At 43.6% G+C, this 25958-nt stretch overlaps 1 protein-coding gene across 2 annotated transcripts; it reads left to right on the plus strand.

Annotated features, from left to right (window-relative positions):
- The first annotated feature begins 1041 nt into the window (after nt 1-1041).
- Nucleotides 1042-25958, plus strand: LOC120304438 (D-box binding PAR bZIP transcription factor). 2 transcript variants are annotated; one of them, XM_039334993.1, is made up of 5 exons: nt 1042-1346; nt 2045-2298; nt 10526-10861; nt 17592-17812; nt 24183-25958. In XM_039334993.1, exons 1-5 carry the CDS (start codon nt 1240-1242, stop codon nt 24396-24398), a joined length of 1134 nt encoding a protein of 377 aa, XP_039190927.1. In that variant the 5' UTR covers nt 1042-1239; the 3' UTR covers nt 24399-25958. The 2 variants fall into 2 exon arrangements, with proteins under 2 accessions (XP_039190927.1, XP_039190928.1); XM_039334994.1 differs by lacking the exon at nt 1042-1346 and adding an exon at nt 1354-1584.

The raw sequence follows: 25958 nt of genomic DNA on the forward strand, positions 1-25958 counted from the left end.
AGGTTTGCTTCTGATGTTGAGGCTGCTTTAACTTACAGCTTTGTTGAAGGAAAAGTCTTCATCATGGTTCAGTCCAAGCTGGGAATAAACAACATGGCGACTGCTTTAGAAAGAAAGTTGCAATTTATTGAAGAGAAGAGCCAGACAGAAAGATGGTTCCTGAAGAAAAGAGAGAGAGCACATGTAGGGAGTGAGTTTTTATACCCGCTGGGGCTCTTGAGGTTGTTTCCTGCTCCTGTTTGAGGCTTTGTATTTCCTGTGTCATGTATTTTGATCTGAGTCTGAGTGTGCCCCTTTGGCATCTGCAGGTCAATCCTATTATGTCCTGTCTTAGAGTTTGGGTGGGGTATGTAGATTTTAAGGGCCTTTGTCTTCCTAAGCTTCTAGCTGGGGGCCTCCAACCTTCCTGAATGAATTACCACATCTGCATTTCTACAGAGCTGGTTTCTGCTTGGGGACTTAAGAAAAAACTGGGCATGCTTTTCTGCCTCTTTAAGATCCTTTGAGGAAATATAATATTCTGCCCTTTTAATATTTCCTTCTCTGGGAGGGGGCTGACTTCCCATAGCTTCATAACAAAACTCTGTGCATATCTAGAGGATGCAGGAAAGTTAGTTCTGTGGATATGGAGCATACTACCCTTCAGGCAGTTGGGTAGAATTTGAAGGATAATCCAACCTTAAGGGTATTTTTTAAAAAAGTCATATCCAGGTAGGACTCCAGATTTGTTCTGTCGACCCTCTTCATCCTCGTTGAGAGTAAACACCCCCTCCCATTACTTTCCAGTGACTAGTCGCTGTCCCTTTAAGACCCAGGTTTCCCTTTCTGCTCCCCATCACAACACCAGGACACGTGCCTCCCCGCGTGCTGCAAACGCTGAACTGTCGCCTTCCCCCCCTGGCGCCTTCCTATTGGTCAAAACTGGGTCAGGCTCCTCCCATCGTCTCTCCTCCTATTGGTCAAATCTAGGTCAGAGCCCCACCTGCCCCATGGCAGACGCACATGACAGAAGAAGCTGCGGGGGGAGCACTGTTTGCAAATCTCACGCTCTCGGGCGGCTGGTTGGTGGAGAAGGGCTTGCGAAGCCCCGCCCAGTTTCGCTGCCTGGTCCCTCCTACTCTGTGGCAAAAGGAGGGGCGAATTCGGAAATAGTTGCGAAGTGTTTGTTGAGGAAAGTAACGAGAGATTTTTGCAATTTTATATCTGCATTTATCTGTCTATTGCACGCGTCGAGCTCAAATGCATTGGTTCCCTTCTGGGGGAAGCCTGCATAGGACTCCGGAACAGATCGGGATCCGCTTTCGGTTTCTCCTCCTTAGTATAACGGGGACCTGGCAGAAAAGCAGGTGCGAAAATCTCGGATTCCCTCCGTGCCCGCCCGAGAAGATCCCTCCTTGGAGATCTAGATTGCTTTTTCCAGTGCTTCTAGGATTTAGCTGGAGGAGGAAAAAGCGAGTTGATCCACCGCCGCCGTTTAGAGGGAGCAGGCTCTATTAGTGAAGGGATCACACCGCTGAGTCTTTTCTTTTTTTGAGAGAGAGAGAGAGGAAAGGCTAAAAAGCTTCGGACAACAACCTCCCAAGGGTAATTAATTTTTCGCAAAAAAGATCCGTTTTTTAAAAAATTCTGAGTTAGAGAATCGATTCCCCCCGTTTCCTAATCATCCTTCATTATTGTTTCCTGATTTTTTTGTTTTTTAAAATAAATCTCTCTCTCCCCCGTCCCCAAACCAGCCTCCTCATCTCCTGCAAAGTAATATTTCTAACAGATCTTCTGCGAAGATCCTTCTTGGTGCGGACTGGTTGCTAAATTTGGAGCGGGGCAAAGCGGGGGCCGTTGCCTGCGCCCTGGAGGCTTGTTTCGAGGCTGGTGGTGAAAAGAGAACGGGGGGGGCAGGCGGGAAAGAAATCTTTTGGGGGGGGGGAGAATCATCGAGGTCCTGAGATTTCCTTCCCCTCCTGAGCATAGTCGGTGGATTTTCGTCGGGTTCTGGATCGAAGATTGATGCTTTTGCTCCTTTTTGTTTATATCTTTATTTCTAAAGTCGGGACAGTTTGCTGGAGATCGTCGAAGGGAAAGGAAAAACCCACCGACGGCGGTGGGCATCTCCTGGAATTAACTGCTGCCCCCCCGCCGCCGCAAGCTTCATCATGGCCCAGGGCAGTCCGGCACCCGGCCTCATGTCGCCTCCTCCTCTGGCGGTCGGCGGCCCCAGTTCCACTATGGTCAGTCTCAAGAGCCTCCTGCAAGGACCGGTCAAGAGTCCTGAACGCCGGGGGGCCAAGGAACTGGGCTCATGTGAGTGATTTCCCCCCACCCCGCCCCCATCCACCCCCTGCCTCATGCCAGGTCTAACCAACATTTGTGCTCGCAGCCACGCAAAATATTTGCTGCTTTCCAACTGCTTCATCAGTTCACAGTGGAGGGATTTGATTTGATCTGATTTATTTGTTTAGAAATTGCTAAAGCAATTTTTTGTGTGTGCGGATTAACATCTATGGGTCATCTATCTATTCAATCGGCATTCTAGCTAGCTAGCTGCTATATGGTATCTATCCATCTATCATTATATCTACTCTGTGCTGTCTATCTATCACCTCTCTGTCTATATCTCATCTACCTATCTCATCTATCTATCATGTAGTTGCTAGGAATCAAAAACAACTTTGATGCCACATCATCCATCAACTATATATAGTGTTGCTCCTAGTTCCATTTTACAGTTTGGGAACCAAGAGGAGAGGAGCCACCCTAGAGAGAGAAAGAGATTAGCCATATTTGCAAAGCATATTTTCTGGTTATGAACCAAATCATGGTTTATTCAACCCATTTTTATGGGCTTGTTCCACTTAACTGAGCCATGAACTTGACATGGCTGGCCAGTTTGCACCACTCATTAGATATGTTATGTTTGGCTGGTTTGTGAGTCAATGTGCAGAATTAAAGTGAAGGCTTCCTCTGGGCCAGTATTATTTTTCATCCATCACTTGAACCTTGCAAAACCTTTCCCAGGTATTTCATTTTAATACTCCAAGTGTTTTCTGCCTAGCTTGCTGGAGACATGCCAATGTCATAACACGGATGCAGTTTAAAATAATTAGGTGTCTTGTGCTGTATTAAAGATAAATGGTGTCAGGTTTTTGTGGGCTCTGTGTGTATGTTCCACACACACACCCACACACACCCTATAATAAATATCCTTCCAGTTATCACTCCATCTTGTTCATTTTTCCTCCTAACTACAGTTGTTTTCCAATCTGCCTGCTCATTTGGAATTCTTTGCAACATTGGATTGTCTTTTCCATCCCAATCTGGCTAGTCTCTTTTAAAGTAACAGGAACACACCAGTGCTGAAAGGCCACCTAGCTGTAGCTTTCTGCTTGCTTTCACTTCTACCTTTTCTGCCATCTGGATTTGGGAAGAGGAGGGGGGGGGGAAAGGAGCAGAGGGAGTGTTGCCATTAATGCGCTGTCCTCATTTCAACTTGCCACTGTTACTTCCCCTTTTTGTTCTGTTTCCTGTACTGTGAATTGCAAGAACGGGATTTGTGTTCAAGGAAGATTCTTTTTCAAGAAATTGCTTATAAGAGCTCCCGTGCCTTCCACGTGCATGGAAGATGCGGCCCTTCTTTTAATTTTGATGGGATCATCATTTTAATGAAGGTGGGTGGGGGGGGGAGTGTTCTCTCATAGGTTTTGGCTGGGAGGGGCTTAGATCTGAGAATTCCACAGGAGAGCAAAGCCCTATAAATAGAATACAATATAGTAGGTGGTGTTAGACCCAGAGCACTTCTGAGTTGTTCTCCTCAAAACGGGCATCCTTCTACTGGAGTGGACTGCAGCAGTGGTTGGAAGGGGAGGGTGGGAGTTGTAGTCCGACCCATATGTAAGATGCTTGCTTCTGGAAGGCTTTTGGCCCAGACCTAGGTGGGAACCAGGATTTTTAAAGATCAGGATGGGGGGGGGGCCCAAGAGGGAGAGAGAGAGGAATTTCTAACTTATCCTTCTCCCCGTTCCCTGTAATGACATCTTTAAGGAACACTTGCCATGTCTGCCGTTGCGGTTCCTTCCTTTTGAAATGGATTTTTGGAATTCTAGTGTTTTGGAATTCAGTTCCTCTAAATGCGTCTGCCTCAGTGCCTCAAAATGCAGTACTATCGTAGAGGGTTGTTTTTTTTTTTTTTTAAATTATTATGGAAGGCTGGGGAGGGGTATCAGGTTTTGAGGTGGGGAAATGGCTGTCATAGCCTCCTTGCAGGAGGAGACTAGGAGAAGATGAGATGTGAGATCCTGGATTTCTGAGCTGGGAGGGGAAGAGAGAGGAGGGGATCCTCTTTTAAGACCCTCCTGGAGAGAAGGTTTGTGGAACCAGGGGTTTTGCTGCTGGAGAGATGCCACTCGTCAGGGTTTTCCAGGGTGATCCATCAAGGGGTGTTTCTGTACATGCGCCTGCATACACACACATACACACACATCTGCTGGTTGGCAGCAGTAAATCCCTTAAAGCTGCACACAGCTCAGCCACGGGACACAGCAGGAGGGAATGAAACGTGCCGGCGTGGAGCTTCGCCCCAGGAAACAATCTTTAAGATTTTCACACAAGCCAACAGACAACGGGCGGGCAAGGGGTGGTGGGGTGGCAGCAGCCAGGATATTGTGGGGACATCAGGGCACTTCCCAGGGTCAGCAAACCCCTCCCTGGCAAGGAGAAAGAAGGGGGGAGGAAAAGAAGTGTGTGGGGGGGAGCGCCTGCTCTCCACAAGCTGGCAATTATATTCTAGTTAGCAGTCAGGATGAGAGGGGGACAGATGGATACAGACGGTGGGTACCTCGGCATAGTGGGGACCATGATGTGGGGATGGGCAGCTGGTAAGCCAGATCAAGGTTTGAAGAGAGGATCCAGGGTGCCAGTCGGATCCCTTACCAGGGTTTCTCAACCTTGACAATTTTAAGGCATGTGGACTTCAACTCCCAGAATTCCACAGCCAGCAATGCTGGCTGTGGAATTCTGCGAGTTGAAGTCCACATGCCTTAAAATTGTCAAGGTTGAGAAACACTGCTTGCTTAGCCTACCTGGGCAGAATCTTCTATGGCAGTGGTTCTCAACCTTTTTAATGCCGCGACCCCCCAATCGGTCGTAAGTCGAGGATTACTCAACCGGTCGTAAGTCGAGGACTACTCAACTGGTGCAGCACCGTTTGCAGAATGGGACTTTTGGCGGGCTCAGCAGGGCAGAGACAGCCTGGACAATTCCTATTGGCTTTTGAAAGCCAATAGAATTAGACTCTATTCAAGAGAGTCTAAAGCCAATAGAATAAAAGGGAGTAGCACAGCTAAGGAAAAGGGGAAAAAAATGGCGGACTGCGTTGTTTGGTGGACCCCCATGAAATGGTCATTCGACCCCAAATGGGGTCCCGACCCACAGGTTGAGAACCACTGTTCTATGGGCTCACCCCACCCCCTTAGTCCTTATTTAATATTTATTTTCCTCATTGCTGTGTGACCCTCATTAAGACAAGATCCTTGAGTGTAGAGGGGAGACAGTTGTATGTTTTAAGCCCTCCCTTCCCCCAAGTCCAGTGCCTGCCTTGTGAGACGTATTCCTTCACCTGCACCTCCTCACTCCCCTCCCCCTGGATTTCAGGAGCTGATGCTAACCTTGACCATCCATATCAATGTTCAAGGGTTGTTTTGTTTTGTTTTGTTTTTTTGTTCTGCCATGTGCATGTTGCTTTGGAGAGCATTTTGCTCCTGTTTTCTCCCTGTATGTTCGCTTGCTTGCTTGCTGGGGGCTCGGTTTGCTGCTGTTGACTCCAACCACTGGTGAGGCTGGTTGTGTTTGGAGGTTTGATTGTTTTCGTTTGGTTTAGGTTATGACTGCAGTGAGCAAGCTGAGCCTGGGTTCAAAATAACAATAATAAAAATAAAATTTTTGTGGTGTTCACTCTGCTTGGTGCCACAGCCTGAATATTGACCATTAACTATTTCCCAGCTCTGTGTCATTATATTCCTTTAACATCTGATCGCCAAATATCCTGAGTCACATTAGTTATAAAGTAGTATGTGGTCTGTGGGTGAGAGTATAGTATTATGTGGACCCCAAGCTAGGATTACCTGATGGTTCTGTTGACTACAGCACATATGTAATACATGCCTAGGAATAATGCAGATTAAATATATTGTGTGAATTCAGCCTTGAAGTACTTTGTATTCTGAAACAGTTTTCACACCTGCAATAGCTAGTGGGGCAGAATTAGAAAACAAGGCTCATATGCTGAGGTCCAGATCTTCGTATTACATTAAATTGGCTGTGGGGGGGGGGAATTTATGGGAAACTTTGAGGCACTGAGGGAACAGTTTAGAAGGTAATTTTGGTGTCACACAGAAAAAATCTTTGTGCTTAAGAGTCAGGACTAAAGGCAAAGGAGGAATGGAAACAAAATATTTATCATTTTTATTTCTCCACTGTATCATTCCCCATATTTTAAATAATATTAGCAGTATTGTTTCTATATCCTGTTCTTTGCCATTATTTATCTCCCATAGGCATTTTATCCTTGTAGTACCCTTGCTGAGGTAGTTCATTATTCCCATTTTACAGATAGGGAAAACTAAGGCTTTAACAAAAATGGCCATGGACTGTTTTGATGAGTCCCGTGACTGGGTCAAGATTTCATCCAGCAGTTCATAATTGCCAGTTTCAGGTAGTTGCCTGGGTGGATCCAGGCACTGGAAGAAGAGAGGAGGAGCAAGAGAAGGAGGGAGGGAGGAGTGAAAATATTCCGGGATCAATCTGTATGGGGCATCTCTTCACAATTGGGAATTGTATGTGGGTTTAATCTAGTCATGGGGCGTTGGGACTGACTCGCCCAGTTTCGGGGCGCCAGGTTGGTGTTGCCACAGCCCATCAGCTGGGCCTGGACTTCTCTTCCACGTGTACAGGCAGCGTAAGAGTTCAGGTATGGAGCACCACTCCCAGGCCTGTCTGAACCTCATGGTGTGGGTTGAACACTTGTAAAGCAGACAACCACCTAAGCTTCCAGAGACCTGGTGATTGGGGAGGGAGCGGAGGCAGCCCAGGTGCAGTGGAGAGAGGGTGCAGAGGTGTGTGTGTGTTTGTAGGTAGGTAGTAGGAGTCATGTCAAGGAGGTTTGAAGAAATGCTTGTATCCTCTCCCACTCACCTCCTGGCATTTTCTTCTATTTTAACCCATTCATGAATAATAATCTCTGCAGTCTGCTGTAAACAAACTGGGGCAACCAAAGGGCAGTGTGTATGTGGTGGTAGGGAAATGGATCCCTTTTGCCCCAGATTTAGGCACTAGGCAGGAGTAGATTCAATCATATCTGAGCCTAAGCCGGTGGATTCAGGGGCTAGACTGCTATCTCACGCAGAAAATCCTGCTTTTTCCATACACTCTCCCCAGATTAATGGTCTGGGGTGTGTGTGTCTGTATTAGAGTCCCTGAGAAATTAGTTCCTTTGAAAGGCCAGCTAGCTGTTTCTCTGAAAAGAGCTACCTTCCCAGCTGCCTTGTCTGAGCTTCAGGCTGGCAAGGGGGCAGCGAAGGAACAGGAGCGCTGATGAAGCCGATCAGATATGGCTGAACGCAGCAGGGGTCAGCTGGGGTAAAGCTGCGCTTGTATTTTGCTGGTGAACAACAGGCAGGCCTCCGGGGCGGAGAAAGTGAAGGATAGGTCCTGGGCAAATTTCAGCAGTTTTACACTACAGATATCAGCGATTGCATTTTACAGCCTCAGTGATCTAGCTTGTCCTTGCTTCTCAGCCCTTGAATTAACCACGGCCATAGATCAGAACCATTTTAATGAAACGTTCCCAGACTGGAACTTCCTTGCTGCCAGATATTTTAAAAGCTAAACAAAAACATTATTATGATCCAGCACAATCAGATACGTGTTCATGTCTGCAGTGTAAAAAAATAAAATAAAAAAAATCTCAGAGCAATCATGCAAATCCTGAGGAAGATTGGCACTTGCAGAAAGATAGAGGGAAGATTTGGCATCCTTAATTTGTTACTAGAGGAGTGCAGAATCTTTCTGATCTGAAACCTTTTTCCATTTTTAGCTTGAAACAGTTGTTTCAAGGGTGAAGCAGGCTGTTCTGATCATTTGGGATCGTTCCAAATTCAGAACAGAACTGATTGAAACAACATGAGAGAAGCAGGCAATTTTGAACCCGAAACAGATTTTCACATTCCACGTTCAAAAACAGGTCAAATTTTTAAGATACCAGTTGCTGATGAACCCAGTGGAAACTTCGTTTTGAGTTTGCATCAAGCCACCAAACAGATCAGAGGTAGAACGTGGGGCAGCCTTATCTACAGCAAACAGCAGTGATTGACAGAATATCAACATGTGCCTGGTGACACCATCACACAGCTGCCACCCTTTATATATTTGCATCCTGACATTCGATGCAAGGGTGTAAGTTATGGTGTTTGTGTGGTGATTTCCTCCGCTTATTTTTTTCTCTCATTTGTCCGTTTCCCCCTCCTGCAGACACTCATACACATAGGATTATTATTATGCATAACCACTGTAAAACTTTAAAAATCTTGGGATTGGGACTATTTGGGGTTATATAGTGTGCCTCTGATTTGATCGGTCCCTGAAAAGCATCAACATCAACAACTTTTAAGATATGTGGACTTCAACTCCCAGAATTTGTCAACCAGTATGCCTCTTAAGGTTGAGAAGCACTACTGTACAATTAAAATAGTTTCCAACAAAGCCTTAATTATAGAATGCAATGGGTAGGTGGTTTCAGTCTAGGTAGCATAAATGGTACATGGTGAATACTTCGATTAAAACTGCCAGAATTGTTGATCTAGAAACATTCTTGACTATCTATCCACAAACTACCTGCCTCCATGCAGGTGAATATCAGGAGAAACTTCAAAACAACGAAGGGATAAGAAAGCCAGTAGCTGAGAGTGGTGGGCACTCAAGAAGAAGCTGGAAGGCCATCTGTTCAGGAACCTTTAAATCTGGTCTCTGCACTGAACAGGCAGATGGATAGCCTAAATTAATCTTTCCATGTCTTATATTCTAACACCAAGCCAACTTTTTCTTCCTCTGAAATAACGGAGTCATTGAGGAACCTGTAAAACCTTTGCTATACAGTTATGGTGATTATGAGGTTGGAATGACTTTATAGGTCTCTCCACAGCACACTTTAATCCCTGTAAGTAACTTGATGGTGCAGCCTTCCCTTTGGTTCAAACAGAGCTGTGCTAAGTGTAATTCACTTAAAGTGCAAATTATAATGACTTACTGCTAATTAGTTTTCATTTTTTATATTGCATTCTGTATCCCTTCCAGACAACAAGTTCATCTTGACTTTGTTTATTGAATAATGTTGCTCTAGGTAGGCTAGGCATGATAAGGAAAATTTGGCACTCTGAAGCCTCCAGTTGAATGCAAGTACATACATTTTATGACCATAATTGGGACTGGAACTTCCATTGCTAAATGGGCAGTTATTAAGTGAATCATGCCTGATTTAATGACCTTTTTTTCTGCTGTTAAGCGAATCCAGTTTCCCCCCATTGACTTTGCTTGTCAAAAACTCTTGGGAAGGTTGCAAATGGTGATCACATGACCCCAGTATGCTGCAACTATTGTAAATACATGCCAGTTGCCAAGTGCTTGAATTTTGATCATGTAACCACTGCGACTGTCGTAAGTGTGAAGACCAGTCGTATGTCACCTTTTTCAGTGTTCTTATATGTTTGAACAGTCCTTAAACAAATGGTTGTAAGTCAAGGACTACCTGTATTGCCATTTTCAGAAATTCAGGTTAGAGAACTATAAATAGAATTGGAGCTAAACATTTTTAACATTCTGGAGTTGGAAGATAATGAAGTTTAATGTTGTCTGCTTTTGAAGAAGGATTAACTTTTGGTTTGGGAAAAACCCTTATCATTGCTAAAGGCATTTTGTATTCCCTTTGAATTGTACTTTCCTTTAAATCAGCGATGGGGAACAATGGCCATTTTATGGCTTGTGGACTTCACCTCCCAGAATTCCTGAGCCAGCCATGCTTACATATATGTAGCTCTAATTTATATTCATTTATTATTTTCCCCTTTCCACTTCACATTATGTCTTTCTTTTTTAATTATAAGCTGCTTTGGCCAGATATGGCCCTTGTCCCTTTACAGTACAAGCTTAGACATTTAAGTTGTAACATGTGGCATATTGGGGAAACAAATTTTCATTTATTAACAACTCTTCTTATCCAAGACTTTGTTGTATAGCTTTGGTACAAGCTTTGCAGTTTCCTTAAGCATCCACTGCAGATTTATCACCTTCAGCCTTCTCCTCACAGCATGAGCAAATTCTGGTCCAATTTTCCAGATTTCTGACTTTCAAGTTAATTGCCTGTCTTATTTTTGATCGCATTTCAGTAGATTCCTATTCTTAGATTATACACATTTCACTAATCTTGTTCTTTAACCTGCGTTTCTCCCTTTTGCTCTCCCCTGCTGCTTTTGTTCCATTGCAGGTGTGATCAAAGACAAGGAGCGTAAGATGGAGGACGATATGAGCGTCTCAAGACCTGGGCACTGTGCATATCTGGGGTCCCTCCTGTGGGAACGCACCTTGCCCTACAATGAGATTGAATACGTTGACTTGGATGAATTTTTGCTGGAAAATGGTTTGCCCCCAAGTCCAGCCCATCAGTCATATTCCCCAGGCAGCCAGCCCACCGCCTCGCCTTCCAGCGGGGTAGTGGTGGATCTTAGTCGGCCAGCTTCTTGCGCGTCATCGTCTTCGATCTGTTCTTCATCTGGTGAAGGTCTGGTAGGCAGTGATTATGACCAAAACTGCAGCAAAACAGGTAAATTTGGCTGTACTTTGGGCAAGAGGATGGTGTAGGGCAGGGGCAGGCAACCTTGGCTCTTTTATGACTTGTGGACTTCAACTCCCAGAAGTCCACGAGTCATGAAATTGCCAAGGTTGCCTACCCCTGGTATAGGGGGGGGGGGAAAGATGAAAAAAAAAAGTGATTGGCTCCTGTGGTTCTGCTTTTGGGATGAGATTTGTAAGAGAACTGTAAGAATCTCCATTTAACTGTTTCCCAAAGTCTGTTTTTGCTAGGTTGAACTATGGCAATGGTTCTCAACCTGTGGGTCGGGACCCCAACGCAGTCCGCCATTTTTCCCCCCTTTTCCTTAGCTGTGCTACTTCCTTTTATTCTATTGGCTTTTGAAAGCCAATAGAATAGACTGTTTTGAATAAAGTCTAATTCTATTGGCTTTCAAAAGCCAATAGGAATTGTCCAGGCTGTCTCTGCCCTGCTGAGCCCGCCAAAAATCCCATTCTGCAAACGGTGCTGCACCAGTTGAGTAGCCCTTGACTTACGACCGGTTGAGTAGTCCTCAACTTACCATCGGTTGGGAGTCGCGGCATTAAAAAGGTTGAGAACCACTGAACTATGGGGTCCTTGTTGCTCCCTGAGCTTGGTGGTTTCTTGGAGACCTTTCATTACCCAATTAGGCAACATTTGCATTGATGGTGTTACCTAGTTGGGTAATGAAATGTCTGCAAGAAACCACCAAGGACCGCACAGTCTGTTTTTTTTCCCTCAGCTTCCACACATTTTAGATGTCACATCCTGCACACACTAATTGTAGGCCTAAAACCACAGATGCTCACACAAATATTTGTTGATAGTATTATGAAAACACCCTTATAAAGCTAGGGTGCAAATTCCAAGTGGCATTGCTATATGCCAGTGGTGGTGAACCTATGGCACAGGTGCCAGAGGCGGCACTCAGAGCCTTCTCTGTGGGCACATGCGCCGTCACCCCAATCCTAGGCCTTCAGCTGGGTTTTATAAAACCTTTTTGCTTTAGGCCTCTGCCGCCGTGTGCAAAAAAAAAAAAAGGTTCAATCAGTCAATTTCAACTTCTCGTGGGGAAAAAAAAGATCTTGCAAAGTTGGAATTGATTGATTGAACTTTTTAGTCCCACCCAGTCTGCCATTACCACTGCAGCCATGCCCACCTAATTGGCCACACCCACCCAATTGGCAACACCCAGCCAATGGGCCACATCCACCTGGCACTCGATGATGGATAAATGAGTTTTGGGTTGCAGTTTGGGCACTCAGTCTTTAAAAGGTTTGCCATCACTGCTATATGTTTTGTTTTCCTTCTGCAGTGCCTCAGTGACAGAAATGGGAACTATGGCCTCTTTATGACTTATAGACTTCAACTCCCAGAATTCCTGAGCCAGCATAGTTGTCCACAAGTCATAAAAGGGCCATAGTGTTCCCCATCCCTGCTCTTTGGGATAAGAAGAAAGCGTAATTTAAACTTGCTCTTTGAACCTGTAGAGGGCAAAGTCATATTGTAATTTATTTTTTGTTTAAAGGCACAAAATCTTGAGAATGTGCCACAGGTTACACATGGATGCATATAACAAAATATTTTTCATACAAAAATAGGTTGTGGAAGCTATGATTTGCAATGAAAAAGCAGCAAAAGAGAAGAGTTTCCCCTCTGTTAGAGAATTTTCTTGTTCTGAATCATTCCTTCCCAACTACTTTTCTTCCTGTGGCTAAATCTGTATGAAGAGAAAAGGACTTAGTGCTCTGAGCAGAGAATGGTGCAATTTTTCTTCCCTCTGCTCCAGATCTCAATTTTAATGCCTTATTTTGACCCTTGTGCGAAATGTTCTCTTTTATATCCTGTTTGACCAATCCTTACTTTAAAAAGAACTCTAAAATTATTACAAATCATATTTATTCTTGGATTAACATCTGCAAAAAGATTCAAAGATGCTTTTTTTCCCCAAAAGGCAACTGGGCTGTTTTTTCCTTGAGGAAGAAGAAGAAGAAGGGGGAAAAAAGTTTTGCTTCTCATCCAAGAAGCTTTATCAGTTCTGATGGCAGGGAGATGGATAGGTACTGACAGTTGAGAATGGATGGTGGGGAGAAGATGGAAGGAAAGGTTCTGATAGGATGGGGGGGGGGAATGGAAGGACAGGTTCATCAAAACTGATGAAGCTTCTTGAATGAGAAGTGAAACATTTTCTTTCTTTCTTTCTTTTTTTCTCCTCCTCCTCCTCCTCTTCCTCCTCCTCCTTCTCCTCCTTCATCTTCCTCAAGGAAAAAACAATTCAGTTGCCTTTTGAAGGAAAAAAAGCACCTTTGAGACAAGTATGACCTGGATGACTGAGAATCTCCATAGATATCAGCAAAAAGACTATTCTTTGAAACATGGTGTATTTGGTGTGGAGGTGATAAAAAAAAATATTTTAGCACCCTCACTGGGTCAGAACAGGGAAGGAAGGCAGTTTCAAGCACCTGCCTAATTGTGGCAAGGACTGTCAGTTTCATTTCCTCCTAATTGCGAATAGTTTTCAGTCCCACCTTTTGGTTGTGGTGGCAGTGACAGCCTTCTCCTGGCTGCTGAAAAGTCCAACCTCTCATTCCTACCCTGATTTTCACTTGCCACATACAGACTGATACATAAAGAATTGTGCACTGCTAGCACACACACCATGCACCTAGGAACGAACACTATTTTTGATCCTATCCTGATTTGTATAGCAATTCTTTTCTCTACCTGTTGGAAGTTTTAGAATTTCAGTGAAGTTTTAAGCTATTTTTATTGTGGAGAGGATCAGAAAAGAGATTTTATGGACTAATCTAGAAGCAACTGAAGATGCGGTGTTCTGAAAATAAGCATATCCTGATTTGATCAAAGTTCACTGCAATCTTCATCAATGTCTGAACTTCAGCTTCCAGAATTCCCAGTCAGGGAATTTTAATTATAGATATTGCAAGGGATTCTGGGAGATGTAGTCCATATAGCTAGAGGTATACCTGTTGAGAATTGATCCAATGGATGAAAATTCTATGTTATAATAGAATTGATGTATTAAAGAATAAATAGAAAGGAGTGGAGATTTAAAACAATTTACAACAGTAAAAACATTGCAAATGAATGTATATACTCAGCTTTATTATTACTTTAACAGTCTCATAGGCTCCGGGGACTTCTGAGAAGTTAAGTATTGTATTCAACCCCCATGTTGAAGACAATTACTTCTAAACTTCCATTTCTTTATCTGGATTTGCACAACATGCTGTGTTTAGTTAGTTTTAGCCTTGTTTAGGCTTTGGTGGAAGGATTAGCACATTTTACAAGTCCAACCTGTTTGAATAGTTTATGCTTCAGCAACATCAGAAAATGAATTAATTCAGTAATCAAATTCACAGCACTGTGCAAACCCCAGCTCAGAGTGATAATAATATTGTTTTTAGACTTCATTTCTGACTTGAGCCTTGTTCTGATTCCCAATAGAAAAGTGGAATGTATGGATTTTTAAAAACAGAATAATAAGAAGTTTGGATAATATTTAGAAAGCGATCCTCCAGGTTTGATTCCGAATATGGCTTTTCTGCTTCCATTTCAAAGTGTGATTGTTGAGAGGTTGAGAGAAAAGAGGAAGTTTACAGAGCTTCGGATGGGAATCTGGTGCTTGCTGTTTAAGGTGAAAAATATCGAGGGAGCAGATTAGTGAAGGTGAATTGATTCCATCCACAATGTTTGGGACTCCTTGGAGGATATGCAACACGGAATTGTACTCTACAAGCAGCATAACCTCAGCAACTTTAAGCTGTGTGGACTTCAATTCCCAACATAACTGACTGGGGAATTCTGGGAATTGAAGTCCACACAGTTTGAAGTTGCTGAGGTTGAGAGACACTGCTCTGGAGTTATTCTTAGATCAGTGGTGCTCCAGATTGACTCACATATCAATAATGATTTAATCACATCAAACAATGTAATCAATACTGTGTGAAGGTGATGTAATTAAGTTGATGTCCAAATGATGCATGTTTTTAAGTGAATTTCTAATTCCTATGTTTGATAAATGTATATGGTCCCTCTCAAACTTTTAAGACTTGATGGTACATCAGCCCTCCCTTCCTTCTCCCTTCCTCCTTCCCCCTACATCCTATAAAGTTTCTCCTCAATTATGATCCTTCACTTTCTCTAACTTGGTTAGCTCACTATTAATTGGAACACTCAGCATTCCTGAATGCTCCATCTCTTCCTTTTAAGACATAAGCTGGATTCCCACTACACAGTAAAGCTCCATGGAAAGGCAATGCAGCCATCATCTTAGTCTGTGGTATGCATCAGGCCATCGCATTATGCCATAACATTTTAATTGTTTCAGCACACTGTGTGAAATGAACACAGGAATTGTTTTATTAATCCAGATCTATTAATCAGTGAATCTAAGACCACTGCCAACACTTTTCTCTTTTACTTAAATCTAAAGAAAATAACTGGAGCTCTTATATCTGGGGAGGGGGGTATATAATCCAAAACATTAAATATAAATTGCCTCCCCCTCTCTAGATGTTCTTACATTTAAGTCACCTCTTCCTCTAAAAACTCTGTAGGGTCTTTTGTGCTCTCTGAGCTTGGTGGGGTTTTTTTTTTTTTTTTTTTTTTTTTTGGTTTTTTTTGCAGATCTTTCATTACCAAACTAGATAACATCTTTAGTGCACTGATGAAGTTACCTAGTTTGGCAATGAAACGTCTTGCAAGAAAATCACCAGGCTCAGAGAGCATCAAAGACCCCCACAATTCAATCCTGAACTACAAATATTCTCTTGATATTTGCCCTGTACTACCCCCCCCCATCCTCCCCCCCCTTCCTATTGCTTCATCAGCTCTGTCAGCATTTCTGGATACCAACAGCCTCCATTTAAAAACAGGAAAGCCTCCCTGTTGCCCAAACACTGCCCCACAACCTGGGGATCCTAGACATAAGGCCTTTCCTCCCCTCCGCCTATAAGAGGGGATGAAGTTTCCCCCTTTTCTGAACATCAGGTGTGGGTCTCTCCCTCTCCACCTAAAGGAGGAAGCCTGAAGCCCCCCCCTCCCTCCCCGTGCACGTTTGAATGCGTGTGCATATATCCTGGAGTAGAGACTCAGCTCTAGCGTGCCAGGAGGCTGCGGGGAATCCCGTGTTACTGCTGTGCCAGAGCCCTGTGTCAACCACGCCCGCTTGGAAAGGCCCAGTCTCGTGTCTGTGCATGGAGCCTCCTGCTTTCGCTCACGTTTCTCACCCTGCCTCTGCGAACACATGTCGCTCGGCTGGGCTCTGCGCTCATTGCTCCTGCCAGCTGGCAGCCTGCCTCTTCCTCGGCGCAGGGCGGGGCGAGCGGGCACGTGGGGCTGCGGTGTGAGGCAGGCGGGCAGGGCCTCTCCAGGGGTGCCTGTGTGGCTCTCCCAGCAGGCAGGTTCCCACGAGGGGCCAGCAGCAGGGGGTTGCAAAGCCAGGCAGATTAGCCTTGGGGCTCTCCGGCAAACAGAGGTGGGTGGAGCAATTCAGCAGGGCGGTCATTTGGGGTCTCCAAGGGGTAACTGGCAGATGTCTGGGGGAGGGGGAGGGGGGCTGTGGGAAACAAGGGTACCTGGCTTCTCCAACAGGCACAAGTACCTGAGTTCCTCCACAGAAAGCGGCTCCATTACAGGAGAAGACAAAAGGACAGCAATGCTCTTGTTTGCTAGCAAGAAAAAGCTTTAATGCTGGCCATGAAAATGTTGGCTAGAACAGGAAATGGAGGTTAAGTGAAAAAGCGACTTTTGGATCCAGGATGAATCTTAACAGCTGATTGAGTTGCAGGTTGTTGGGGGTGAGCATTTAAAAGTGCATATTATAATGTGTGGAGATTATATTTGCTTTGTGACCTTGCATTTTAAGCTCACTTTCTAAATCCTTAAACCTTGAGGAAGAGGGAGGAGGGCCCAGGAAATTTGAAGTTAGAAGCGGGGGGGGGGGTGCTGCTCCAGGTTAGGGGAGAATTAAAGGTTGGGAGGACTCTCAGATATATTGAGTCCCTGTTTTCTGGCAACTGCTCTCCTCCTCCATTGCATAGGCGTGTTTCAACATTGCACAACTCTAAGCCCTCTCTGGTTCTGCCAGCCACAAAATGCCTTTCTCCTTCCCTGCTATATTGTCCCAGGCAGGGTAACTTAATAAACTTTTAAAGCAGCGTTTTTCCTCCTCAACAACTTTAAGAAGTGTGGACTCCAAATCCCAGAATTCCCCAGCCAGTTGGCTAGGGAATTCTGGGAGTTGGAGTCCACACTTCTTAAAGTTGCTGAGATTTGAGTCACACTCTTTTAATTCAACCATCCCTCGATTTGCAGTTGCCAGAACAAGTTTGCCCCTATGCCTCTTCTCTGGCTGTTTCTTAAGCCCCTGTCAGTCACGGAGTGCTCCAGAAAATCCACCTTTACTTGAATGGGGTTGGGGTGCTGCTTAACCTGCATAAATTTCCCAGCCCCTCTGCATGCCTTTAATCCTCAGGAAGACTTAAATGTACTAGGTTATCAAGAGACATAACCCTGTGTCCCTGTTGCTCTCCACAATATCAGTTAATCCCTTTCGTGAAGAGATGAGATGCACCGGGAAGCAAAAGGGATGGTTGCATATATGATCATCAGGTAGAGGTAGGTTACGAGCAGATACTTTTGTTGGTGCTTTTCTGTCTTTGTGCAAAATTCATCTACTTTCCTCCTTAACCTGCCTCAGGTCCTATCACTCCAGTGTCCCGAAGCACACCCAGCCCGGTAGACCCTGAGACTGTGGAGGTCCTCATGAACTTTGACCCTGACCCTGCTGATTTGGCACTGTCCAGCATTCCAGGCCACGAGACCTTTGACCCTCGCAAGCATCGGTTCTCAGAAGAGGAGCTTAAACCCCAGCCCATCATGAAAAAGGCCCGGAAAATACAGGTTCCTGATGAACAGAAGGTGAGCTGAGAACAAGCATAGGCCACTGCTTGGGGTTCAGAGACCTCTTGCTTTCGTTTTCCCATCCTCCTTAACCTGGTTGAAATAGCTTGGCTGTTTCTTTAAGGAAGGGAGTATAGTATTCAGATCAAGAGAGAACAAAGTTACTCACAAACCAAGCAATAAAAGCAAGATCATAAACTGTTTTATGTATTAATTGCACATATAATGAATAGTCAGGCTGTGCATTGATTGAGAATGATTTAGGAGGAGGGTTTTAGATCTAGCGCAAGCCCAGTCTTTCTCTGCTGTTCTTTAAATTACTTATATGTAGACCCCCTCTTATGACAGTTTATTTAACAACAGTTTGAAGTTATGATGGCCTTGGGGAAAAAATGACAAAGTTTTGACCATCATATCACTCTTGTGGTTATATGATCATAATTTGGGGCTTGGCAACCAGCTTGCATTTATGACTGTTGCAGCAGCATCTTGCAGTCACGTGATCTTGATTTGCAACCTTCTCAATGATCTTCTGACAAGCAAAACTAGTTGGGGAAGCTGGATTTGCTTAATGACCATGGGATTCATTCACTGACCATGTGATTCACTTAATGATCACAGTAAAAAACGAATCTGGTCACTTAATGATCATTCATTTAATAACTGGATCGCTGAGTGACCAAAATTTTGGTTCCAGTTGTGAACGTTAAGTCAAAAATTACCTGTATGATCTATTTCAGGCTAAAAAGAAAATGCATGGTTCAATGAACAGCACAGAGGTGCTCTGCTTAGGTTAGGTCTGAGTATTTTTAAAATGTCCATGGCCCTAAGCACAGAGAGATGAAAATGGGATACCTTCAGTTTTTTCTCTTCACAACAATGAGGCTAAAAATAGAAATGAATCTCAGGGAAGCTTTATGGTAGAGTGAGGATTTTAACTCTCTCTTCCTAGTCCTATCCCTCCATTGTAATAGCTTTATAATGGCGGGGGGGGGGGATGATGACAAAAGAAGGAGAATATTTACAAGTGGTCAAACATCTTGAAGCAGGGGTCCCCAACCCCCCCAGGCCACGGACTGGTACTGGTGCCTGGCCTGTTAGGAGTAGGCAAACGAGCAAAGCTTCATCTGTGCATGCACAGGATCTAGGTTGCATGTGAAACCATCACCCTCCCACTCTCCCCCAGTCCATGGAAAAATTGTCTTCCACAAAACCAGTCCCTGGTGCCAGAAAGGGTGGGGACCACTGCCTTGAAGGATTTCACTTGTTATTCATTTGATTGCTTTTCCCTATTTATGATGCCTATCCTTTGATCTCAGAATGCCTTCGTTAGCATTTGTTTCTTTATTGATTTATATCCCACCCTCACCGGGGCACTTTCATGACCCTTGCTAAGAATTCTGAGTTGAATTTCGCACATCTGCAGGGAGGGGATGTTGAAGAAAGATGCATTGGATATTTAGTGCCATCGAGCCAATTTCCTGCTCAGTGTAGGAAATCAGATTAAGGCTTCTTCAGTGGAGGGGTTTCAGCTTCTGCTTGAATGCATCTGTGAAGAAGAACACGCCATCTCCAGGCATCATGTTCTACTGCCAAAGTAGTTCTACTCTTCTTAAATGTTTGTTTCTAATCTACAAAGCCTTCTTGTAATGTAAATCCATTTATTCCATGTTCTGCTATTCTAGTCATGCATGACATCTTTGTAAGTATTTCTGTAGGGCTGTCCTAGCCCCACTGTGCCCTGTTCTTCCGTTCTGTCTTTATAGAACTTTGTTTCTTGTCCCAGGATTGTGTTCATTGATCTTTCCCAAGCCAGTTGATTTGGTTTCACTGTTTTCTTCAAATGCAATGCCCTTGGAGAACTGGCTGCCAATTTGACTGGGGAATCTGACCTGTGTAGGATGTAGTGAAACTATTAGTTGTGTAATCTGGAAATAATCCTCCTTGGCATTCCCATCATCGACCAGGAAGTTACAGTCAAATAAGTAAAATTAATTTAGAAAAGCTTGATCCTGAAGTCGCCATCTTGACTTTTGGGTAACTATTGCGTTGTTTTCAGGGTGCTTATAGATTGATTGCTTTATGATCCCTGGGATCTTCCTAGGTATCAGTGCTAGACTGACAGGTTTGTGACTTAGTATTTTAGAACAGGGGTCCCCAATCCCTGGTCTGTGGACCGGTAGCGGGCCACGGCATACCAGCAACCGGTCTGCACAAACAAGCAAAGCCCCACCCGCGAGATGCAGGCAGCACACAAAACCATGTGCTCTCTGGGCCGTGGAAAAACCTCTCCCCACAGAACTGATCCCTGCTGCCAAAAGGTACCTCTGCTCTAGAATGCTATTCATCTTGTTCTAGAGCAGTGGTTCTCAACCTTTTTAATGCCGCAACCCCCAACCGGTCATAAGTCGAGGACTACTCAACCGGTCGTAAATTGAGGACTACTCAACTGGTGCAGCACCATTTGCAAAATGGGACTTTTGGCAGGCTCAGCAGGGCAGAGACAGCCTGGACAATTTCTATTGGCTTTTGAAAGCCAATAGAATTAGACTCTATTCAAGAGAGTCTATTCTATTGGCTTTCAAAAGCCAATAGAATAAAAGGGAGTAGCACAGCTAAGGAAAAGGGGGGAAAAATGGCGGGCTGTGTTGTTTGGTGACCCCCGTGAAATGGTCGTTCGACCCCAGATGGGGTCCCGACCCACAGGTTGAGAACCACTGTTCTAGAGATCGAAACCCATTCGAAGTTAAGAAGCATTCTTGTTTAAACATGTGTAATATTTGGTTACAGAGTGGAAAAGGTGCTATTGGATCCAATACAGGTGTATTCAGAACTTTTCCTGGGCTGGGAGATGTGTTTGAGTTAGGGAGATAGTGACAAGGAGTTCAGGTGAGAGCAAGTAACATTTGCTCTGAAACATGTTTTCTGCTTTTGAGCCAAATACTGCAGGCTACAGGTATTCCTCAACTTATGACTGGTAGCTTGGCAATTCTTCAAAGTTACAACGGACCCCCTCAAAAAGTTCTTAGAACTGGGTTTCAAAATTCCTATCCCCCCCATCCTCCATGGTCACATGATCTGGGCACTTGGGAACTGGCTCATATTTATGGGTGTGTCCTGCAGTCACATGACCACAATTTATTGTTTTTTGGCAACAAACACGACCCATTGGGTACAGTGAGTTCACTTAACAGCTACAGCATTTCCTTAATAACTGCAGTGTTCACTTAGCAACTGTGGCCATTTAGTTAGTGACTTCAATGTTTGCTTAATGACCACCACAAAAAAGGGTTATAGAATCAGGCATGGTCCTTTGGTGACCTGCTTAACAGCCTGCAAGATTTACGACTGTGACTCTTGGCTCAATTATGGTTGTAAGTTGAGGACTATCTGTAATTCCTTACTTTATCTCAGTCCTGTTCATTCATTTCCACTTCTCAACTTAGAGAAGATGGAGTACCAATAGAAGTTGAATAGATCTGTTTTTTCTTCGTTATCATTTTGCCATTTTTGCTCACCTGTTTAATTTGCCAAATCTTTTTTTTTATTCTGTATTTATCTAAAAAGGCTCTTATTTATTATTTCTAGCATCCTTCATCTACTCAGCTCCTTCTTTCAGTTCTATTTCCTGGCATTTTTTCTAGTATTCTGGGCCACCTGCCTATAATGTTTCATTTTTGTTTTTCAAATGGCTGCTAAACTTTTCCTCTGCTCTTTGAAGGAGAATGTTGCCAAGAAGACAAATTAGGAAGCTTTGCAGATATTGGAGTAATTAAACTCCCCATCAGTATCACTTCACACTTCTTGGCAAAATCTGCACCTCACTTGGGAAGGCACCATCCATTTCTCCTTAATTGGGCAAATAGCGGCACACACCACCACCAATATTTATTTGGTGTTTATTAAAATACTGACACATAAATAAAAATAAAAGAATGTACATGATCCTAAAACTTCTCTCTCTCTCTCTCCTCTCTCCTCTCTCCTCTCTTTTTTCTTGGCATGGATGGACTACTTTGTTTTCTGGCACCACTGAAAATGTATAGAACAACAACTCCCAGAATTCCCTAGCCTAGCCAATTTGAAAAACACTAGTCTAAATTAAGAACCCACTGTTTCTGGTAGGACAGGGATCATGTTTAGAGGGTCACCCAAAGATGCACTTTTAACAGTAGGCAGGGCCAGGATGAAAATGGAGATTGGTTTTAACTATACTCAGTAACTTTCATGTACAGGGAGTCCTTGACTTACAACAGTTCGTTTTGTGACCATTCAAAGTTATCAATGGCACAGGGGAAAAAAGTGACTTATGCCCATTTTTCACAGTTACATCCTTTGCAGCATTCCCAGGATCATGTGATCAAAATTCAGACACTTGCCAACTGTTTGATATTTATGACCATTGCTGTGTCCTGGGATCATGTGATTCCCTTTTGTGATCTTCTGGCAAGCAAAGCCATTGGGCAAAGATATTTACTTAACAATGGGTTTACAGAGTATTTGTGATAAAAACAAAATACAGGTAGTCCTCAACTTATGACCACAAGTGAGCCCCACATTTATGTTGTTAAGTGAGACATTTGTTAAGTGAGTTTTGCCCCATTTTACTCCCTTTCTTGCCAAAGTTGTTAAGTGAATCACTGCAGTTGATAAGTTAGTATACTTTGGCTTAGATATTAGAGTTTTTGCTTATGTAAATAGCTTGTGCCAGTCCTATTATCCCTGGTTAATATGACAGCAATCCTATGTTCATATGAAATTTTATGTCCAGAGAACTAAAACCACATGATTGTTTAATACGATGGCTGTATAAGCTCAACTTGACAAGGCTCTAGTTAGTTCCCACAATACAATGAATCACAAAGACACACTAGCAAAAGGAAAGAGCCAGGGACTTTTTGAGTAGCTGGCATCATACAGCACACTATCTAAAGCTAAACTGTATTTTATTTATCTACTATGAGACACAGAGAGAGAGAGAGACAGAGAGAGAGAGAGACAGAATATCATCCAGTGGGATTTCATGGCTAAGGTGAGACTAGAACTCAACAGTCGCCTGGTTACTAGCCTGATGCCTTAACCACCAGACCAAACTAATTTATTCAAAACGAGTGAATATTTGTATCAAAAAATGGGAAATCCAGAGTGGGTGTGCTCACCATAGCTATCAGTCTCTTTTTTTAAAGGAGCCTGCCATCAACAAGGTCAGCAAGAAAGACTGTCCCAGATTTCCCATTTTAGATCCAAACACTGGACCTAAAGATACCTTTAAAATCCATTTAAAACCCTCTGCCAGCTGCATGCGTTAAGCCCATGCAGCTGGCAGAAGGCTGGGGACGCCTGGTCTCCTTTCCTAGTGTTGTTTGCCTCATAAAAGTAAAACAGCATTTATATCCTTTCAATCCCCTCTAAATATGGGAAACAAAAAATTGAGAAAGAGGAGAATGTTGCATAAGAATAGAAGAATACCCTTAACCTTCTTTTTAACGGCATCATGGTGTCAGTCCAGTTCTTCCCTTCCCCTACTTTTTAAAAAGAGAAGAAAGCCAGATTTTTGTGCATTTTGCTCCAGTTATATCGATCTCTCCATCTGCTCATAGCCCAGATCATTGAAACGAATTGGCTGGAGCTGACTTAACTGTACCTAGGCTCTGAAATCACGTGAGGGAAGGCCAATGGATTTCATTGACTCTTGTGGGACCAAGTCTGAATCCACTTCAGTGGATGAATGCCTGTTGCTAAACTATTTTTGGAAATATATTGGAACATGGCAGTCTTCTGTGACCTTCATAGAACTTTGAGCTCACGGAGAGAGTAGAATGCATTCACACAGATATTACTGTAAGCGTTGGAAGACGAGGTTCTGAAAGTTCAGTTATCCGGATACAAAACATGGTGAGTTAAATCTTTGAAGCCATCTAAAGGTCTTGCCTTTTGGTAGATGGTTGCATTTACAGCCTTCACTTGCAAGATTCAAATTCCGCTTGGTATAATTTGCTCTTTCCTAGATTATCCAAAGTCAAGTAAGAACTGTCTCCTATCTGGGCAAGCCAAACCTTCCTTAGATTTCAGATCACTCGTCCATGGTGATGTTTTGTGGTTGAATGGAGATTTGACCATGAGTTTCCTCAGCCTGGAAGATGAAACCATCCAGGGATATGGCCATTGGTATTCATGTACAGTGTATTGCTTTTTAAGAGCACAAATCTCACCCTGAATTGGACAGTCAACTGTTGTCAAGTACGTGTAGGAGCTGCCTATGAACATTTAAGTTGTGCAGAGCCTTGTGGGAAATGGTTAGAATTATCTAGTGTGCAATGCTTATGTAATTCTTTCTTTGACATGCCACTTTTTTCTTCTCCCCCCCCCCTTTTACATGTTGCACCAGGATGAAAAATATTGGAACAGGCGGTACAAGAACAATGAGGCAGCAAAACGCTCAAGAGATGCACGCCGCCTGAAAGAGAATCAAATCACAGTTCGGGCGGCTTTCTTGGAGAAGGAGAATGCGGTCCTTCGCCAAGAAGTGGCCAATATCCGCCAGGAACTAACCCGCTACCGCAGCATCCTCTCTAAATATGAATCTCAGCACGGCACCTTGTAAAATCCACAGCAGGGCGCTGTGCTCTTCTCCAAGATCCCGCCGAGGTGGTAGGGCCACCCTGGTTTTTCAACCCAGACCCCCTGTCTTCCCGAACCGGGCAAACAAATAATCCAACAACAGATGTTTGGAATGAGGGAAAGGTCTGCATTGAGCACTTTCCACCTGCAGGGACTAACCATGGTTCTGGGTGCGCAAAGGAGAGTTCCTGGGTGGGCATGGCCTGCCCCTCACCCAGAACAGGACAGCAGCCAAGATGTTGAACTGGGCATCGTAGATACCTGGAAGACACAAGGGCTCTGTAGCACGTTGGAAGATGTATTGCACACACAACACTTAACATGTGCACGCACGTTCTCTCTACACCTGTATCTTAGGGTTTGGCTTGTGGATGAACTCTCGATCCAAAAGGCAATTCAGTCAGAGACCATCACGCTGCAAACCACTGTCTGTGTGGCATTTGGATGGGACTTGGATATGGATGACCAAGGAGCTCTTTAGGCAAATCTCAGTGCCTAAGCTCGGTCACACACAAGTAGATTTTTCAGCAGATGATTGCACACAGTTTAACCCTTTCTCATTTCATCCACTGACTCTGGAGTTGCGATTAAGGGACAGGCAAACCGACTACAAAAGTGGATGTGATATCCAGGTTTTCTGGGCTCAGCCCTACCCCAATAAACCACTATGACTTTACATGCCCCTCTCGAGGAAGCCTCAAAATCTTGGACACCCTGAATGGAAAAATCCTTTCTTCTGAGATCAGTAAACATCAGGACTCTTCTGTCTATAGAATGCCAAATTAAATCAAACGGGTCTCATTTTATTTTCACACTTGGCCGAAGGGGACTTTACATCTGATGGCAAAGCTATGGGGTTTAGTTTAATTGTTTCAATTATATTATTCTCTGTTTTTAGTTAAAAAAAGGCAAGTGACTGCATCTGTTTCCTCCTAGCACTGCCCAGCGTAGTGTCATGTGTACAGAAATGATAAAACACGAGACCTCATTTGTGTCCCTTCTAAATATGAAATCTATATAAATACATGCACACACATTATATTATATGTATATGTGTATGTATGTGTACATATGTGTGTGTATATATATATATATGTACATATACATATATATATACATGTATATATATATATACACACACGTACATATATATACACACACTATATATATATGCACATGTGTGTGTGTATATATAAACTTTTGTTTCATCACTTTTTTGTAAAATAGACAAAATGTGTGGTTGTATGTGTGCGTGTATATACGTGTATATACACACAGCCACCTTCACTCCAGGCAAGACTTGTGAGATTATGCTCTTCTGTTAAGGGAAGGAGGGTTCTTTCGTACAGAAAGGAAATGCTGGGCAAACATGTTTAAAATCTCCTTTGGAGAGATTCCTAATCTTTTTAATTTTCCATGTAACAGTGTTGTTAAGAACTTTTCGAGAGGGCTTTGAGGGCAGTTCCCCAACTCTCCCAAAAGATGTTTACAATTATATGCTACAAGCAATGAGGAATAAAGGAAGATGGGATTTTAAAAAAAA

The sequence above is a fragment of the Crotalus tigris genome, unplaced genomic scaffold (assembly GCF_016545835.1).
Source record: "Crotalus tigris isolate CLP2741 ecotype Arizona unplaced genomic scaffold, ASM1654583v1 scf7180000017639.5415321, whole genome shotgun sequence".
NCBI lineage: Eukaryota > Metazoa > Chordata > Lepidosauria > Squamata > Viperidae > Crotalus > Crotalus tigris.

Excerpts from the sequence above, each read along its gene's own strand:
- LOC120304438 (XM_039334993.1), top strand. The coding sequence starts at position 1,240 with ATGCATTGGTTCCCTTCTGGGGGAAGCCTGCATAGGACTCCGGAACAG. Across the intron at positions 1,347-2,044 it reads GGGACCTGGCAGAAAAGCAG|TCGGGACAGTTTGCTGGAGA; the intron begins GTGCGAAAATCT and ends TTATTTCTAAAG. Across the intron at positions 10,862-17,591 it reads CCAAAACTGCAGCAAAACAG|GTCCTATCACTCCAGTGTCC; the intron begins GTAAATTTGGCT and ends AACCTGCCTCAG.